We start from the raw sequence: 20,367 nt of genomic DNA, 5'->3' as shown, positions 1-20,367 counted from the left end.
TTAGTCGATCCAAACAATTCAAACCATACTTAAAATATACACTCACAACATGCATGACTCTAACCAAGAATCATCACAGACACCAGTTCATCCCCTCTCTCCTGGTGTCTCCATATCGATGGCCACCTGTACATCCCCTCTCTTCTGATGCCACAATAACAATCTCAGTCACTAGTTCATCACTCTTCTAGTGTCTCCAACAACATAAGACATTCAATTAATTCACGAACAACTATCTCAACAAACAATCATCACATCCGCAATTTAATATTGATCCGAGAATCTATAATTAACATTCATGACGATAAATTACTACCAATGACTATAACATTCATAAATCATAAAAATATAAATAAGGGAAACATAATTCCCAAATAGCATACAATCCGAAATATTTATCGAAATTATCTATTGTAATAACCTCATTTTTATCAAAGCAAAAACATGATTGCCATTGCTTTACTTTAGTTGATTTCCGATGCTTTAATTTAGTTGATTGATAGTGCTTTACTTTAATTAATTATCGGTGCTTTACTTACATGATTAAGCATTGTATAATGCTGTTTGGCCTTGTTGAGTCGACTAAACTCAAAAACAATTCTCATTCTCATCCGAAAACACTCAAAGAAACAGAGCATTTTCTCCAAAGCTTGTTCTTGCTCCATAGACCATCAATCAACCTCAGACCACTTCCCATACCTTCACCTTGACCTTGCGCAGCTGCCAGTGGCAGCCTCGTACCGTAAGACGGCCAGCAGCGGCGGCGGAGGAGTCGGTTTCTGTTTGAGCTCGTTTTGGTTCAATCTCAATATCTTGAGCTACAGGTTACCATATCTCTTGATTCTTGTCTCATTGGATTCGCCTCAACCTTCTGAAGCCCCCAGAAGCAGCCTTGCACGGCGGCGCATCCCGTAGCAGCAACTACAAGTCAACCCCGCCAAGAACGAAACCGGAGCTATCGATCCAAATATCTCGAGCTACAGGATGTATTTTTGAGTGATTCTTGAACCAGTGAGCTCACCTTGAAGTTCTGAAAAACTCTCCAGAAGGAATCGAAGCGTTTCGTTGAAGTTTTTACGTCGAAACTCAAGCTCGCCGGATTCTGGAATTTTTCCGACCACCGAAGCTTTCGATCGGTATATCTCGAGCTACAGACCATATTTTTCTGTGATTCTTGAACCAGTGAGTTCTTCTTGAGTTTCTTAACAACTCTTAAGAAGGAATCGAAGCCTTAAATTGACGTTTTTACGTCGAATTGGAGCTCGCCGTTTTCTGCAGTTTCTCGCCGGTTTCTGGAAAATTCCGGCCACCTTCATACTGTTCAAGGTAATTTTCGACCCCTTCCGGTCATTTTCAGACTTCGTGCTAGTTATGAAAGTTGTTAAGCATGATGAGAGGAAGAAGAGCAGCCCGGCCCCGACACCATTGGTGGTGGTCGGCGGCGGCTCTGCCACTAACTCCGGCGGCCCTTTCCGGCCACCTCTGGGGATCAAAAATATGGTTTCTGTACATTTTCAGATTCTATATTTCAATACGATCATTTTGATATATTATACGCAATTTTTGGATATCATATGATTAAGTTATGAATTTTTACGTTTCGATCGATTTCGATCGTTTGATTCGTGATATGTGAAGTTAGGACCGTCAGATGGACTTGTAGTTTTGATATGATGATCTTATGACTGTCCCAGTGGCTTTGTGTGGTCATGGGCGAAGATCCGACCGTTGGATCTTCGTATAATTGAGAAATGGTGATTCGGAAGGCGATTCGTGAGAATCCGTCCGTCGGATTTTTGTATAAATTTGTGAAGATGTTAGTAAGGACGATTCAGGAAGATCCGACCGTTGGATCTTCGTGATGATTTTTGGAGGGTGATCCTAAAGGCGATCCGTGAGGATCCGACCGTTGGATCATCATTTAATTTCGATCCGACCGTTGGATTGTCGTTTGAGTATGTTTTTGAGTTATTGGCTAAAATAAGGTCATGTGTGATTAGGTGATTGACGGTCTCCCTTGGGTGAAAGATTTCGGTGTGTATTGTGTTGAATTGAAGACGCAGCGGGAATATCGAGGTGAGTAAACCTCACGTGGTTCATATTACGAACCCAATACAATTAATTGCTTTATTTTGTTGCAATCATATGAACTATAGTTGGTATTAATGGGCATTCCTGTGTGAATGTCTATCTATATATATATATTATTTATGTGAAATAATATGTATTGTTGAAATTGTGAGATATTATGTACTGTTATGGTTGTGTTGAGTTTATTGTTGAAAAGCAACAATATTGTGAGAGGTATTAAATTTATTGTTGAGAAACAATAAATTGTTGATTTGTTGAGATATATTGATCTGTGGAGATCAATAGGTCACGGGGGTGACCATGGCATCTATTAGTGAACCACGCCCTTGTACCGGGTAGGTGGAAACTAATAGCATTAAATCGTGAACCACGCCCTCGCGCCGGGTAGGTGGAAACGATCAGTTAGAGCTCTAGTCTGTCTGCCAAATGTTGAGTGACCTTATGAGGGTAACGGGGAGTGACTCATAAGTGTATAATATTTATATATATATATATATTTATATATATATGAGAGTGAGAAAGTGAAGTGGTTTTGTGGTGATCATTGTAATTGTGATGTTTCTACATTTCTATACTTGAGTTAAAGGAAATGTATTTTATTAAATCAACAGTTCTTCTTGTTTACTCATACTGGCTGTAAAAAGCTTACCGGGTTTTGTGTTGTTGCAACTCCCGGTACACTATTCAAATTGTGTAGCGGGTAATCCTACAGGACAGGAGAACCAGGACGGTGATCGTGCGGTTAGAGCAATTGTTAGAGTTTTACAGCAATTGTACGTTGTGAGGTGTGTTATGCTCATTTGAGCTTTACAATATTGCTTGTGAGAGTGAATTGTAATAATGAACTCGAAGTTTCGAGATTTGGATTTTGTAATTGTAATTATTCATGTTTCGGATTTGAATTTATTATTCAAAATTCGGGGCGTGACATCTATCACAAGTAAAATCAAATCCAAGTAATCACAATTCATAACCAATGCTCAAAATACAGAACCCTCGTCGGAGATGAATTACTATTAATTATATATGCACTCAAACGATACCCGGATATCCTAATTTAATAATTCGTTGTAAATCTTGATAATCCGTAATCACATAGGAAACGCCTCAAACTTTTTTTTTTAAAGGGGTTTGGAACCCTGTCTAGCTGGGAGGCTCAGCCCCACGCCTCAAACTATTATTATATTAATAGTAAAATTTTGCAACGGGGGGGGGACATAAAACCTGAACCCCATGCTACATCAGAATAAATACAATAATCCTCATAGAGTACATCCTGAATAATAGCAGGAGTCTCATCTAACCATATATACATCATCAAGTAAACAAACACTAACAAGGATTTGAACGATTTCAACGATCTAATAATTTGAACTATCTAGGGAAAAATCACGACGATCCAACGGTCGGATTTTGCCGAATCAAAACACGAATTTCCGAAACTTCAGAAATTCCTATCGATCATAAAGTACAACGTATTTCTACCAATTTGTATCCATGCGCTCGTAACATTTTCCTCTACGTAACTAACAAAAAAAGAGGCTCAAAGGAAACCTCATGAGCCCCCACGCGCCCCCACGCACCACCAATCCCAACCCCAAACCGGGAGTCAAAACCTATGTCAACACATTCTCCATAACAAGCACAACAACTTTCATAACTATCACAAAGTCCAGAAATGCATGAAATGGCCAGAATTTACATCGAAAGCTTCGATTGCTGGAATTCCTCTACCTCACATCGAATTGAGCTATGTAACTTGGAGGATTTCTAGAGAATGTCCATACGAACAAAGCCCAGTTGGTCTCCCTTTCCAATTTGGCCGGAGTTGGCCGGAATTTGAAAAATATGCCGGAAAAGGTTCCAGCCTTCATTTCTTCAATTCGTTGTGTACGGTGGATAATAGGGTGCAAGGCTTATATGGTTGGAAAGATGGCTCGAAGGCAAAGAGAATAAGACCGGTTTCATGGCCTAAGGTGGCCGGAATCGCCGCCGGCAAGGCCGGGAAGCTCCGGCGACGAATCTGGAAATTTCTGGATTTTGGGTTGCTTCCCCCAAATGGAAAGTCAGCTGTGACCATTTATAACACGAATTCATCTTAATTACAAAACTACCACTGATTTGAAACCCTTATTACTTTTTCGTTACAACTCCAATTTTAACGTGTCACGTGTCCACGAACTCGATTTAACATCATCTACAACTTTCATGAAAGAAGTTTCTCCAAAACCTAAGCCGAACAAAAAGTCAACTTTCGGTTCTCTAAATAATCGAAATGAAGGTAAAAATAAAGATTTTAATCGTTTACCGTTCAAATGACCCGTAAGCGGGTAAATTAAGGTATGAGACGTAACAGTTGTGGCATAAAACTCAACATTCTAAAGTTCTAAATCATCATACTGCATTTAACAAAAATCAATTATTCCATGAAACAATCAATATCTGTGGACAAGAAAAGCTTATCAAAATAGATAATTGTGTTTACATATGATGCTGTTCTATATTAAAAATTACACAGTGAACTACTTTGGAAGACAAAATGTAAGTGCAATTTAAAATGCAATAACACATGTTTTAGTTTTGTTAATGCTAAAAAAACCTTGAAAAATAATAGTGAAAGTTTGCTTTGTGCAACATGATCAATACAATCTTTCAGGAATCACAAAACCAAAAATTAATAACGATATGTTCAGGTTTGCCTATGAACTTACTAATTTTCATACAAGCTGTGAAAATATCAATACTACAGATTTCATGTTTGGGAGACATTTGCATACATTTGTATATCTAATTGTTTTCTAAACATCACAGCATACTTCAAAAACAATACTCATCACAGAATAATATCATAATCATAAAAAACTTCATAACCATACAACTCACAATCCCACGCTTCAATAACATATACTTACAGTAAGGTCATTCAAACAATATACATGCAAGATTCCATCCATCAATATGAACAAGTACACTGAATATGATTATGACAACCCTTTCCATATGCAGAAATTGAAGTGTGAGTTTTAGATTTCAGTAAACATACCTTAGCCTCTGCTACAGCGCTGCAACAATCATGTTAGCAGAAGCAAATTGAAAACAAAAGGCAAGTAGTAAAGTTTTAACCGTTTTCTGATGATCCAAAAATTCTAAAGCGGGGTCTTGAATCCCCAAAACAGAGATTTCAATCTCAGTAAAGCCTAAACAATCCGATCCCTTAAGCAAAATGATCGTTTTATTTAAAGGTAATATTCCCATGAAATAATATTTTATTTTGAACTAGGGTTTTGGGCTTGGTTTCTGAAGATATTTGGATCGAGATTTCAAACAGGGTTAATATTTCTTGAGGCCTGCTTTTCTGGATCAATGAAAAAACGTATAATTTTCTCAATACATATTTTATTGTTTTCCCTTTCTCAATTAAAACAATAATTCATGATCTATGCGTTTTATGAAATTCCTAAGCTCTGATACCATTTGTTAAAAGCATGATGCAACAACAACATACATCAAACATCAAGATCAAATCATACAACACATAATCAAGAATCATAACCCTGCTGTAGAGCAACCACAATACATGAACAGAATAGCTCTCCTAGTGGAACTAGGACTCCACCTGGATCAATAGCACTCTGGATCCCAGCAGAAACAACTTGGCTTTGGTTAGACATATTGAGTAGCAAGAACAAGGATCAAATAGCAGCAGCACAACTCAAGCAAAAAAGCCTTTTGTATGTCAACACCAACTGCTTCAGTATGGGGGTGAACAATATGCAAATTTCTGGTGGTGGATACAGGGACTTTGCTCCCTATATATATCGGCCAAAAACAAGAGTTAGACTCATTCCATAAGGATTCTAACATCGACTTATGCTTTTGCACACCATAAGGGGATTTGCGGCGGAGGTCGGCGGACACTACTACAGGGTCAGGCTAGATTCTTTGGCCTCTCTTTTTTCTCTGCTGGCTTGAAAAACTTGATCCCAGTCGGGAAGTGCAACGGCACATTGCGGGCGAACTTTGCTATGCCGACGAAGCCTCAAAATGGGCTAGAGCACATCAATCAAGAAACTTGGATATGGGTTTGGGATTGGGCATGTCTTGGGCCTGGTTCTAAACTTGGTTTGTATAATCCTCCTAGCCCTAGTTCTAAGGGCAAGGAAAAAATATAAGTAAATATGGTAGGGGCCTATTTACTATGTCTTGTTATTCTCCATAATTTATAGGCTCGCTTTTAAATAAGTGAGCGGTTAGTTCGAATATAGGTGATCTGTTTCTATGTATCACAGTAGTTCTCTTACTACAACTTCTTTATCTGTCTAGTCGAAGGCAGCAGAAGGATATGTAATGGCCATCTTGGCATGATGAGTTAATGAAATCCACATTTCTTTAAAAAAGTTTCCTACTTCTATTAAGAGATATAGAGATCTATTGAGATGTATATAACAAGAATTAGAGTCATATTCGTGTACTTCTTGTTATTTATATTTAGCTAAATCAATTGGCTTTAAACTCAATGTATATAAGATAATGTTAAGTCCACATTTTTCTAACAAAAGACACAAATGATGACGGAAGCAAAACCGGAAGCACATTGTTCATAAGAAAAAAAATAACGTTCAAGGTGAGCTTTAGAATAGATAATTGGACAATATAGTATCTACCTAGGAATTCATAATTAATTAAGATGAGTCATAAAAAAGTTTTAAAATGCAAGAAAAATGTACAAGTTAATCAATTTAACCAGACAAACACCGATATGTTATAGATTTTTAGGGAGAATTTCATAAATAGTCACTCAACTATGACTCATTCGACACTTTAGTCACTCAATTTTCAAATATATCACTTTGGTCACTCAACGATTACTATGTCAATCACTTTAGTCACCAAAGAGGTATTTTGTCTCACTTTAATAACTTTAGTCAAAAATATCACAAGGTATTTTATTTTTTAATCATAGAGTTTATCCACAAAGTACTAATCGAATCCCATTAGATTATATGTTAACAAAAGAACTAATCAATGCCATGCCTATAATTCAAATGAAACTAGGAAGGAAATGTTCAAAACTAAGACTTTATGCATGAAGCCATTAAATACAACGAAGAAACAGGGCGCTAAAAAATGGAAAAGCACATGATCTTGTTATTTTGATTCCTCTCTTTATTGTTCATAATTATGTAGAGTTGACTTTCCCTTTTTCATGGTTATTTTTCTTCTATTAACACTCACTGTTATTTGTTTATCTTAATCAAATCCTTGCTTAAAAGCATGGACTAAACAGCCATTTGTATATATTATCATAACATGTGAAGTGATCGCTGTGTTGAAAATAATATAATAGCAAAAGAGTTGAATGAACCCTTAAACTTACCTAAACATATGTGACCATGGCTACATGTATACATATATGAGGATGCATTGGAGCCGGAGGCACAAAGGTAACCTGTTCATCCACTAAAACTAATATAGATTATCATTCGATCAGTTCTATGCAGATAACAATCAACCCGCCAAACCATAAAACATTGCAAGACATATCATAATTAATTTTCACAAGCCTGTACGGCTTCTCATTAGCATAGAATCCCAAGAGGTCCATTGGAGATTTAGTGTGGATTTGAAAGCTAATGAGAAGCTAGTGGGTCTGAAAGATGAGAAAGAGAGTTGTGGATTTGAAAGATGAGAGAGCTAGAACAGGTTAAAATATTAGAGAGTGAGGGCCGGAGAGGGACGTAATAGTGAGAAACGAGGAGATGAGAGCTCGATCTGGGTGGGAAAGGGTAGAGGGAAAGCAAAAACAGATTTTTCGCCGAGTATGGAAAACGCAAGTCTTAGAGGGAGGGAGGGAGATAGGAAATTAATAATAAATTGGACAGCGTAAAAAAAACTCATGCGCGGTGATTTTTGTTTTTTGCCACATGTACGGTCAATCTACTTAGAGGTCATCATGGGCCGGGTTAGGACCAGTTTTACTTTAAAATTTAGGGCTTAGGGTTGGGCCGGGTTAGGCCTAGTCAAATTCAACAAAATTTAGGGGCGAGCAGGATCAGGCCAAGGCTTAATATGCTAACTCTTACTCGTCCATTAGGGCTGGGTCACTAGGGACAAAAAAGCAAGGCCAAGCCGATCTTCTGAATAGGGCCGATAAGGGCCTTACTTTGTACAATAAAAAGAAATACATTATTTTTTATTTTTTTTCTTCTCAAAATGTGGCTCAATGGTTGTACAGGTAATCCAAAACTCAATTTTTCTTTTTGTTGATCCTATTAAATATATATATATATATATATATATATATATATATATATTTACAATTAACCTAATAACATTTATAAATATGCCCACTTATCACGAAAACCCTAGCCGCAAGGGAGTCTCTCTAAAAAATCTTCTCACTTGTCTGGCGACGCGTCCTATAGACGTTGTTGTCGGACGGGTAGGCTTAATATCGCTGGTTATCGGCAAGTAGTGGCCCTAGGCTTTTGGTTGATAGATTTTGGGGTTCAAACAATGAGGGGTTGCAAGGTTTTTGACCGACGGAGGCTTGGTAGGAGGATCAGATTGGCAGCGACTGGTCAGAGTTGGACGGCGGAGCCGTACGGGGACGTGGTAGAGGGGGTGGCTGGATTGATCTGGTTTGGAGGGTCTGTGGGTGGTTGGCGGAGTGGGGTTGCTTTGATCTCTGGTGGTTATGCTAGGTGGGCTCCGATCGGATGGGATCTGTCTTCCAATTCGGTCTGGTCCGGTGGTTGGTAGGGATGGGTAACTCCAGTTCAGGGGTGATGGCTTGTTCGATCCCGATCTGGCTTGAAGGGAGGATGGTATGATGATGGTGGCGGTCAGTCTCCGGTGATGCTGGCGCTGGCGCGATGCAGTTTGACGGCCGTCGGGGTCTGAAGGCGGTGGTGGTCTGGGCTTGGTGGTAATTGGGCTTAGGGTATTTCTCTAGGTCCATTAGGTGTTGTTTTTGTTTTAAAGCTTTTAGTTTTGTTGTTTGATTGGCTGTTGGTGTATTGTTGGTAATAAGGCACTACTAAGGGTGTGGCAGAGAAAATCTTCTCTTTCGTCATCTAGAGGGTAGTTCATGTTCTGGAGTTGGGTCAGCAGCGGGGGCGAAAATGTCTGGCTATGGCATAGACAATCATCCTTGGCCTTCTAGTGGGTCTTTCCTGTCTGGGTCAGGGTCGGAGGCGATGGCGATTTGGAGCAGATGTGGATGGATGGTGTTGACAACAAGGTGGTGATGGTGTTGGGTTTTCTTTAGTCCCAGGTTTGAATGTACGGCAATCCTTTTGGTCGAGTTTAGGTCACAACGAGTGCTGGCTTGGTCGATCAAAGGCTGTCAGGAGGACTCTGGTTGGTGAGTTAGTGTCGACACAAGTGAGTTGTCTAGTTTTAGAGTTCTTACTGGCTGTGATACGTGCAAAAGTAATCGCCAATTTAAACCCTGAAAAATATAGTTGTTAGTATAGAATAAGCAGGGATCGTTCAAGCCGGGGATTGAGGGTACTTACATGTGAAACGAATTTAGAGAAAAGGATATACAAAATTCACGAAAATAAAAGATATATATAGACAACAATTCGAAATTTACAAAAGAATACCAATTAGAATTAATTTATTTCTTCCACCTTGTGGCATCGACGTCTTGGTCATCCTTCTCCAAATCGCTTGCAATTGCTAGCCAAAACAATTCCTGGTGTTTCTTGTAGTGCAGATAAAGTATGTGATGTCTGTCCATTAGCCAAGCAAACACGTCTCTCATTCAATTTTAGTACTATTTCCACAACGAAACCATTTTCTCTCATTCATTGTGATATTTGGGGTCCTCACAAAATTGCATCTCATTCCGGTGCAAGGTATTTCTTGACAATTGTGGATGACTTTAGCAGATGTACCTGGTTGTATCTCATGCATGCTAAATCTGAAACTCAAAATCTTCTGAAATCTTTTCTTGCCTTTACTGAGACACAATTCAATCAAAAGGTACAACACATTCGTTCTGATAATGGAAGTGAATTTTTATCCATGCGTTCATTTTTTCAAGCTAATGGCATCATTCATCAGCACTCTTGCGTTTACACACCCCAACAAAATGGAGTTGTGGAACGAAAACATCGCCATATAATCACGATTGCCCGTGCTTTACTTTTTCAAGCTAATCTTCCATTAGAGTTTTGGGCGGAATGTGTTCTCACAGCAATTTATCTTATCAACAGTCTGCCTACACCAGTTTTGTCTGGTAAATTTCCATTTGAAAAAATATTTCAACGTGTTCCCCAATATTCTCATATTCGTGTTTTTGGTTGTCTTGCATATGCCACTAATGTTCACCCCAAACACAAATTTGATCCTCGTGCTCATAAATGCATATTTGTTGGATATCCTTTCGGTCAAAAGGCATATAAACTTTATGATCTAACTACCAAAAAGTTGTTCACTAGCAGGGATGTTGTTTTTCATGAGGATATATTTCCTTATAAGCAAGATTCTCCTAATCTTTCTCTGCAGCCTCATGATGCAGTGCTTCCTAATGTGATTCCTGAAAATGATATCCCTCAAGAACCCTTGTCTGCATCTAGGGTTTCTCCCATTGAACACACCCTTCCTCAAGTTGACAATTCTTTATCTCCAGATGTCTTGTCTGACCATGAGACTCATCCCAATGATCAGACACCTCCATCACCATCTTTACATCATTCATCCCCTCCACTTGACAACTCTTCACCTTCATCACCATCTTCACCTCCTTCTTCTCCTCCAGTTCCTAATGAGGATATTGTCCCTGCACTTCGCCGCTCAGAACGCGTTAGAAAACCAAATGTCAAACTAAAAGATTATGTTTGTTCTCATGTTGTGCTGCCTACCCAAGAGGATTCATCGTCTTTGTGGCCATTTCCTAATAAAGGTACGCATTATCCACTTTCTAATTACATTTCCTATCACCGTTTTTCTTCATCTCACCGTTCTTTTATTGCCAATATTACTCGAAATGTGGAACCTAATTGTGGGCCCTGGAAAATTTATCGAGCTTAAATTGAGATCATTCAACAAGTTATTTATTTACGATCTCGATAAATGTCAAGATGCTCGAGAAAATTTTCAGAAATTTTCATAAAGTGAAATCCTCAATTTAAGAGTTGGAAAATAAGATACACGTCACGACGAGTTCGTGGAAATTTTCGAGGAATTTTTCGGATACCGGAGGTAATTATTACAATTTTTCAAAGTTTTGACATTTTGGAAATCATTTAAGAAAATGGAAAATGTCGTGGACCAATCTGGGCCGTCTGTTGACTCCACCGCTTGATCTCCACCGTTGGATTTGAGTTGTTTGGACTATAAATCCCGTGGAAGGGACCAGATTGCATCAGAAACATCGAGAGAGATTGAGAGAGTGACGCCGATCTTGAGACTTGGCGACCCGATCACGTGACCCGACCGGAGTGACGCCGTCCGGCCACCCCACGATGGCGCGCGGCCACCAGAAGCTTCATCTCGGTTTCGCCTACCTCCCTACATCCTCAGATCGTCCATGCATCGACGGTGAACGGAGCAACAACGGCAGGAAGCCCCGAGCTTTCTCCGGCCACCTCTGCAACTTCCGGCGACCGATTAAGCTTCATTTGGTATGGAAACTCACCTCCTCGTCATGCCCAACACCTTAGTATGATTAGTTTTTCGATTTAATCAAGTTTTGACGATTTTGCGTTTCTGGGTAGCCACGGCTTCACCGTGTTCTTCGATACCGGTGACGTTTCGGGCACTTCTGGGCTTAGTTTCCATCTCGAGTTCACCTGTAGACGAGGAATTAAGAGGATTTCTAGGTTATTGGCATCAAAATATTCAACTCACCAACGTTCCAGTTCCGGCAAGAGGTTCTGTAAACCCGAGCTTGATCAACGTAGAGTTTCGAAGGTATAATTTCAAACCTTGAATTAGAAGGCTGTTCTTGTGACGAATACGAACTTGTGGGCTGAAGGGTTCTTGAATTATTTTCGTCTTGGTATTTTGGTTAACTGTTGCCGGTTGGTTTTGGTTGAATTGTGTAGTTTTGGTGGTTTGACAATATGTTGGAACTGGGAGGACAGATTGGATGAGTTGTGGTGTTTTGAATTGAATGAATTGTTGTGCTGTGGTTGAGATTGAGATATCCTGGTTATAAGTTTTGAATGCATAGGCAGAATGGGTTGTCGTATATTTGATTTGAATGGACTTTGATGATCAAGTTTATGTTTTGTTGGTATTGCCTTGGCTGTTGGTTGAATGATATTGTTGATGCATTTTTATTCACTAGTATTTGGGTTTAGTGTTGAAGTAAAATTATGGGGAAAGTGGCCTAAAGTGATGTATGGGTGTCCTTAGTAATTATGCGACACAATCGTTAAGTAAAGAAAATAAATCAATATATATTGGGTGGCCCTAGTAAATCGGGTGCACTTAATATATATTTGGTCGATATCGTAAACTTCAAGTGAATGTTCGGTATTTTGGGTTACTTATCGAACAAGTCTCGATTGGTCAAAGTTGGTCAACTCCTGGTCAAACTAGGAAAAGTTGGTTGTACGATTTGTTAATCGTCGAGATTTCATATAATTGTTCAATGGATTATTAACGGTCGAAATGTCGGAATCTAGGACTCCAGTTACCCGAGGAACAGAAGGTTCGCAGCTCTCGGAGTACGTGAGAGAAAGCATCGGAATCCAGGTAGGGATTCAGGACTCTCCTCGGTTAGTGATTTTCTTATATTGTTATTAAGTGATGCATGTTAGTTGGTATGGTTTGGTTATGTTCAAATGCAATGCATACTAACCAAACCATGTGAGAAATGTGATGGCTTGAGAGCGAAGGGTGGCTCTGACTTCCTTGGGTTCGATCCCCAAAACCTCCGGAGGGTTAGTTACACCGGTCGGACGGTGAGCGATCGCAATGACGACCCGATCCGTGTGTGTAGCTAGGTAGCGGACGCTCTCGCTACGCTTACCTAGTGATAAATTAAATTGAGGTAAGGTCGTGTGGTGGGTCTATGGGACCGGCCATCAGGTAAAACTTGGATTTGGCGCCGTAGTTGTTTAAGCATCATGCATCAGTTTTCAAATTGAAAAACATTAAAGTTTGTCGTTTCTTTTAAACACTTGGATTAAGCATGTTTTCATACTGAGGCCTCAATAATTTATTTACCGATTTTCAAATCTAGTCGACATAGAGTTCCTGTTGAGCAGCGAGGACGAAAGCTCACCCCTACAACAGTGTGGATGCAGGTACTGTGCACTGGTGACGGGACAGTAGCGGACGGAGCTGGGTGTGCGGAACAAGTTCAGTAAATCATTGTTTGGATTCTGTTTTAGATTCTATTTCTCGAACTTCGTGTTTCAGAACTTGTGGATATTTAGCATCGTGTCAAATTTAGTTGAATTCTCTTTCATTGAAATTCATACTTCGTGTGATCCTTATCCAAGTACTGGACGAGTGAAATAGGTTTTAACAACTCAAGTTTTTCACCTCAAAAATATTTGTAGGTTCCGCTGTGTTTATACGAAAAGTTTTCAAACAAAATGCCTAGCGGTTCTCTAGAATGTAAATCGAGTGTTTGGTTTATGTTTTAGAGGGTCGCGGCACTGTGACGTGCTTAAGCTGGTGAGGTGCAGCTTGGGGCGTTACACTAATAGTTTTGCAGAGGCCATAAAAAATCCTCAATGGCAAGAAGCAATGACATCTGAAATTCAAGCTTTGGAGGCTAACAACACCTGGAGCCTTACTCCTCTTCCTCCCGGCAAGGAACTCATTGGCTGCAAATGGGTGTACAAGATCAAGTATAATTCAGATGGCACCATTGAACGTTATAAAGCCCGCCTCGTTGCCAAGGGTTACACCCAAGTTGAAGGAGTGGATTATTGTGAGACTTTCTCACCCACTGCCAAGCTCACCACATTTAGGTGTCTCCTCGCTATTGCTGCCTCTCGAAATTGGAGTCTTCATCAAATGGACGTACAAAATGCGTTCCTTCATGGTGACCTTCATGAAGAGGTTTATATGCTTCCTCCACCTGGATTCAGTCGACAGGGGGAGAATCTGGTATGTCGACTAAATAAGTCATTATATGGTCTCAAACAAGCTTCCCAAAATTGGTTCTCCAAATTTTCCAATGCTATTCAAAAGGCTGGTTACAGGCAATCCAAGGCTGATTATTCATTATTTACACGTGTGGTTGGTAATTCTTTCACTGTTGTGCTCATTTATGTTGACGATATTGTGCTCACTGGAAATGATCCCAAAGCCATTAAATTATTAAAAGCATTTCTTCATAAGGAATTTCGCATAAAGGATCTTGGCAATCTTAAATATTTCTTGGGCATTGAAGTCTCACGGTCCAAGAAAGGAATTTTCGTTTCTCAACGAAAATATGCATTAGATATTCTACTTGATGCAGGTCTTACAGGAGCACGTCCATGTCATTTTCCTATGGAACAAAATTTAAAGCTTACACCTACAAACGGGGAAATTCTTAAAGATCCCACACGTTATTGGAGATTGATTGGGAAACTCATTTATCTCACTGTGACAAGACCAGATATTGTGTATTCTGTTCGGATTCTTAGCCAATTCATGAATCAGCCAAGGAAACCTCATATGGAAGCTGCCATGACAGTATTGCGTTTTATTAAGGGAAATCCAAGTAGAGGCATTTTCTTTCCATCAGAAAAATGATTTGGCTTTAAAAGCTTATTGTGACTCAGATTGGGCAAGTTGTCCAACAACAAGAAAGTCAACAACTGGATATTCTATTTTCCTTGGTAATTCATTGATTTCATGGAAATCTAAGAAGCAAAGTAATGTGGCGTGTTCATCAGCAGAAGCCGAGTACCGTGCTATGGCTATGACTTGTCGAGAATTAACTTGGTTGAGGTACATTTTACAAGATTTTCAGATTATTCAAGATAAACCTGCTTCTTTGTATTGTGACAACCAAGCTGCATTACATATTGCCGCCAACCCGGTTTTTCATGAAAGAACAAAACATATAGAGATTGATTGTCATGTGGTTCGAGAGAAGCTACAAGCCGGATTGATTTCTACTAGATATGTTCCTTCTTCTCTACAAATCGCAGACATTTTCACAAAGGCATTGGGAAGAGATAGTTTTGAATCTTTAGTTTCCAAGTTGGGACTTCATGACATTCACTCTCCAACTTGAGGGGGAGTGTTGAGAATCTCTCATGATATGGAAAGATTTAGGTGTAAATGCTAATTGTTTCCCTTCACATTTTGTCAATCATTGTAATTTATTTTTGTGATAATAGTTAGGATCTAGATTATTCCATACCATAGAAGGTAGATTATTTTCCTATATATCTTGTAATATTCTGAATTGTAATTATCATCAATATAACAATTATCATTTTTACAAGATTAACAACTCAAAGTTTTCGGTTCACACATAGAAAATCCAAAGCAGAAATTCTATCTAACAATTACACCAAACCGTGAATAAGATGAATGGAAAGGCATATGAGCAATCCTTAGTTACGTCCCAAAAACCCAAAGCAGCTCCAAGGTGTCGCAACAAGTGAAGAACACGGCAATGGAAGAGGATGGCACGGCAAAGCTCCTTGAAGATTGTGAAAACCTGAAACTAGAGAGAAAGCAAGTGAGAAAACGAATTGTGGAGAAAGAATGTTCCCCTTGAGATGTCAAATACACTAGATATATATAGCAGGACATCCCAAAGCTCTCCCAATCCGTTTCTACTTGACTTCTCCTAGTTCTTGTTGATTTAGGACTTTGTTGACACAAAACAGATTTCTGGCAGAATTGACCTCAGTGTATTAAAACGGCCATAACTTTCTCTAGAAAATAGATATCGACAAACAGTAAAAATATCTGGAAACTAGACATATGTAGCTTTCCAACCATATAAAGATCATAATTTTCTGGGCTCTGAGATATTTTTGGCGCTCCATTGAAGTTGACTGATCTGCACAGGCAGTTTTCCGAATCTGTAATGGATTTGACTTTAAAGCATAACTTGTGTCCATTTAGGATTTCTTTGCCATCACATTCCTCTCACATGTCCTTCACGCCACTTCTAGATGCTTCATGAATACTCCTTAAGCTCTCCTAGCTTCCACATTCTTCCGGAACCTTCTTGAGTAATCCTTAGCCAATAGGGACTCCTTGTCACACTAGGTTTCCTTATCTGAGTATAATTGGGTTTCCTTGTCCAAGTAGAACTCTTAATTTCCGCGACTTAAGAGTTTGAATCCAAGTCAGCTTCTGATTCCTACTCCAACTAAGATTCCTTTTCCTAGTCAAACTGGGAGAACTTCCATTTCTTCATTTCCCTTCATTTATGCGCCACTTGTGCCTTCCTTAGCCATTTTTGGACTTTGAGACTCCATTTTACCTGTAAAACACTAACCAAGTTAAATTGATAAAGTTAAAGGAAATAACTTAACAAAATATAGAGAGTTAAACATTATAAACATGGCATTTATGCTCCTATCAGGCTGGACGAGAGGTGAGATGTCAAGGATTCACTGTTCCTGCGCTTATTGTCTTTGTCATACAGTTGTAGTGCAAGTTTAGAGTCAGTCATTATAGAGTTCCAGTGTGAAGTCTAGTGGCCATTTCTGGGTAAGAGATGTCGCCTAAAACTCGTTGTAAGCAGTTCATTATTAATGAAGTTCTTATTTGATCAAAAAAAAAAAATTATAAATATTAGTTAAGGTGGTTATATTCAGTTAATTATCTCTCCAAATCAATTATTGTTAACCACCTGGTGTGGTAAGGTTGGTCAAGATGCCTAGTATGGAACCCCATGTCTAGAGTTCGAATCCTAACTCCTACCAGTTTGTGGCTAGTAGGTTTGAGGGGTCTTCAGGTTAGTGCGCCTGTGGCGGCGAATTAATCTGGCATTGCTAGGATACCCCCGTGGAAATCGGTTCGAATACTGACTGGGTGGGTGTGTTACTAACTCGCTAATGTAACTAAGGTGGCTTTCTACCTCACTCCTAATAAAAAAAAAAAAAAAAAACCATTATTGTTTAACAAAGGAAACAAATTAAAGAAAATAAATTTTTCGAAATCAATTAGAAAGAAAGAGATAAGTTGTATGTTATAGAAAAAAAGAAACACATTTAAAAAATAGAAACTTATTAGGGCTCGATTGGGTGGGCTTAAAGAGCCAGGATGGACGTAAGGGCCGGGCTTCATTTGCATGGCCCTGTCCTATTTGAGAAATGGTCGGGCCGGTAAGCCATAATGCAAGGGCTGGGTCGGGCGGGCTTGGGGCGGTCTTAAGACCCAAGGGCCAAATGATGACCCCTAGATCTACCTTAACAGATCAATATTTGGTATGACAATCTCAACCTTGAATAACTCTAAATTGGGCTTCAGTATTGAAAGAACACTCATTGATGAAATTAGAAGCTTGATGCCAGAAGTTGATGTGTTGGTTTGGAAGAAAATTCCAAAGAAATGCAGCCAAGCTACTCATGTTGTGGCAAGGTAGTTTGGTATGACAATCTCAACCTTGAATAACTCTAAATTGGGCTTGAGTATTGAAAGAACACTCATTGATGAAATTAGAAGCTTGATGCCAGAAGTTGATGTGTTGGTTTGGAAGAAAATTCCAAAGAAATGCAACCAAGCTACTAATGTTGTGGCAAGGTAGTCTTTAGGCTTGTCTAAGACAAGATTTTACAAGGAAATCGGACCACTGTGGCTTGAAGAAGTTTTATTAGCATATAGGATTGATTGATGTAATATGATACTCTTTTTTAGAGTAAGGTTTTTGACAAGCCACCGTAACTCTTATGGTTATAATTGAGGAAACTTACCATTTGATCAAACCATAAAAAATGTTGAGCAAAAAAAAAAAAAAAGGAAGTAAAAGATTTGAAACATTCAAGGCTTTATCTATCCTTCTTTAATTTGAGATGCATCAAAAATTATTGTACATACCTACATATATATGCACTGTCGGTCAACTACTAACAAAAGGGTGAAACCGGTGGTCTTTAAAAATAGGGTTTTTATTATAGGGTCTGAATTTTTTCAGACCGGACAGAATGGTACCTGGACTTTCAAAGTGATCAAATAGGTACCTGAACTTTCAAAACCATGTCAATAATGTACTTTCGTCTATATTTTGTTATCCCTCCGTTAAATGCAGGGGTAGATCAGACATTTTACTCAAATTGACCATTAAAATGACTGTCATAACCTCATCTGACGTGAATTAACACATTTCCCTAATTTCTATCTTATTTTCCCTCTAAAAGCAATTTCCTCTGTGAAGCTTTCCATCTTATTTTACCTCCAATTATTGTTTCCCGATAAATAATAACAATTACCAACATTCCAGCATCATGTTTTCTTGAATAATTTTTATTGTTCTTAAATAATTATTGCAACTAATTTCTACAAAGTAAAAGTAAGGAACAAAAAAAAAAGTGATTATACAACAAAGTATTTATTAATCTTTATTATAATACTGTTTTTATATATAAGAATTTGGTATGTCTATTTGTGTTAAGATAATCACTTAGTTGAGTTACCGTAATTTATGTAATTTCATTATTTTATTATCAGTTAATATGCATGCTTGGCTATTAGGGTCATTATGCTTCATTTTTTTAGAATACTTTGTTGTATAATAACTTTTTTTTGTTTTTTAAATTTACTTTGTAAAAATTAATTAAAGTTTTGGGCTAATTTATGAAGAACAATAAAAATTATGAAAAAAAATGATGTTGGAATGTTGGATATTGTTATTATTTATCGGGAGACAATAATTGGAGGTAAAATATGAAGGAAAGTTTCACATGAATAGTGTTGGGGGAAGAATAAATTGTTTTTCGAGAAAAAAAAATAAGATAGAAAGGAGGGAAATGTGTTTATCCACGTCATATGAGGTTATGATAGTCATTTTAGTGGTCAATTTGAGTGAAATGTTTGATTTACCCCTGCACTTAACGGAGAGATTACGAAATATAAACGGAAGCACCTTGTTGTGTGGTTTTGGAAGTTCAAATACTTATTTGATCACTTTGAAAGTCTAGGTACCATTTTGTCGTGTCTGAAAAAGTTCAGGCCCCACCTCTGATAAAATCCCTTAGAAATATGACTTGTCAGAAGTGTTTGTTTATAATAGGGAAAATTTTGCAAACAGTACACCGAGTAAAGACCACTAATAATTTCCATACATAATGTTCCAAACCAATCACTTTGGTACACGGACTCTCGAGCCCGACCCACTTTGTAGACATGCCGTCACTGACACCGTTTACTCTTATGTCATTACTCATTTGTCAGAGGGTAATTTAGTACTTTTACCTCTCTCTGACTTTGTCTCTCTCTTTCTCTTCCTCCATGGCCGTGACCGGAAATTTTCCCAATCCTTTACCTACTCTCTTGTTATCTTTCCTCCAAGCTCTTCTGTAACCAAACGCAATCCCAATATCATAGGAATTAACTTCATAATTGTAAGTGAGCTCCATTACAAAGTTCGTTTCTTCCGGCCCAAATCCGAGGAAAGCATTCAAGTACTTCTCTTCCGGAATATCCCTCTGCCGCAACAGCTTCATCCCAAGAGCCTCAGTGTAAAACTTGGTGGTGCGCTCGAGATCGCCGACGCAGTACACGGCGTGGAGGAGGCGGCGCTTGTTCTTCTTAGGCCATTCCAGAAGCTCCGGAGTGACGAATATCCTCATCAATTTCTTCTTCTATCATCCAATTCATCAAAGTGAAAGGAAGCCGTTGGATCCGCCCACGATTCTTCCTCCCCTCACCTTCACCTTCCTCATCGTCGCCCACCGCCGTCCGCCTCCGCATTGCCGGCAGTCGTAATTGAAACCTTGAATTCTCTAACAACAATATCAAATCAAATTTCAAATTTCTTGATCAAATTGGGTTTCTGCAATGAAAGGTGAGGGACTGGGTTCAATGCTTACATCAGAGAAGTAAGGCGATAGAACTTACTTTGAATTTCTTGGATAGCTAGCCATGCCTGAAGCCAAAGCTTTGCCTTTGATAGAGAACACGATGAACAAGAGGGAAAGAAGATTCGCAGGGTTTTGTTACTAGTATATTTATTTTATTTTTTAACAGAGTTAAGCCTCCTCTGGTTCACTCCCGTACTCCATATCTTCCTCACTCATCATGGCCATCAATTCAACTGTTACAGCAACAAAAACCCTAGATTGGAGTTGGAGATCTTGAACAGATGAACACAATAGAGAGAAGATGAAAGAGGTGAGGATGAGAGAT

General features: G+C 38.8%; 1 protein-coding gene and 1 long non-coding RNA gene across 2 annotated transcripts; one reads left to right on the top strand and one right to left on the bottom strand.

Annotated features, from left to right (window-relative positions):
- The first annotated feature begins 1,002 nt into the window (after positions 1-1,002).
- LOC133721911 (uncharacterized) lies at positions 1,003-2,972 on the top strand. The gene is made up of 3 exons (XR_009852377.1): positions 1,003-1,326; positions 2,001-2,076; positions 2,789-2,972. It is a non-coding gene; the product is annotated as an uncharacterized LOC133721911 (long non-coding RNA).
- Positions 2,973-19,430: 16,458 nt separating this feature from the next.
- Positions 19,431-19,811, bottom strand: LOC133723243 (lactoylglutathione lyase-like). The gene has a single exon (XM_062150061.1). The coding sequence runs from the start codon at positions 19,809-19,811 to the stop codon at positions 19,431-19,433; it is 381 nt and encodes a 126-aa protein (XP_062006045.1).
- Positions 19,812-20,367: the final 556 nt, after the last annotated feature.

The sequence above is a fragment of the Rosa rugosa genome, chromosome 7, assembly GCF_958449725.1.
Source record: "Rosa rugosa chromosome 7, drRosRugo1.1, whole genome shotgun sequence".
NCBI lineage: Eukaryota > Viridiplantae > Streptophyta > Magnoliopsida > Rosales > Rosaceae > Rosa > Rosa rugosa.
This window is presented reverse-complemented; position numbering and strand designations above follow the sequence as displayed.

What these genes read in the sequence shown, in the direction of transcription:
- LOC133723243 (XM_062150061.1), bottom strand. Translation starts at nt 19,811, where the DNA reads ATGAGGATATTCGTCACTCCGGAGCTTCTGGAATGGCCTAAGAAGAAC.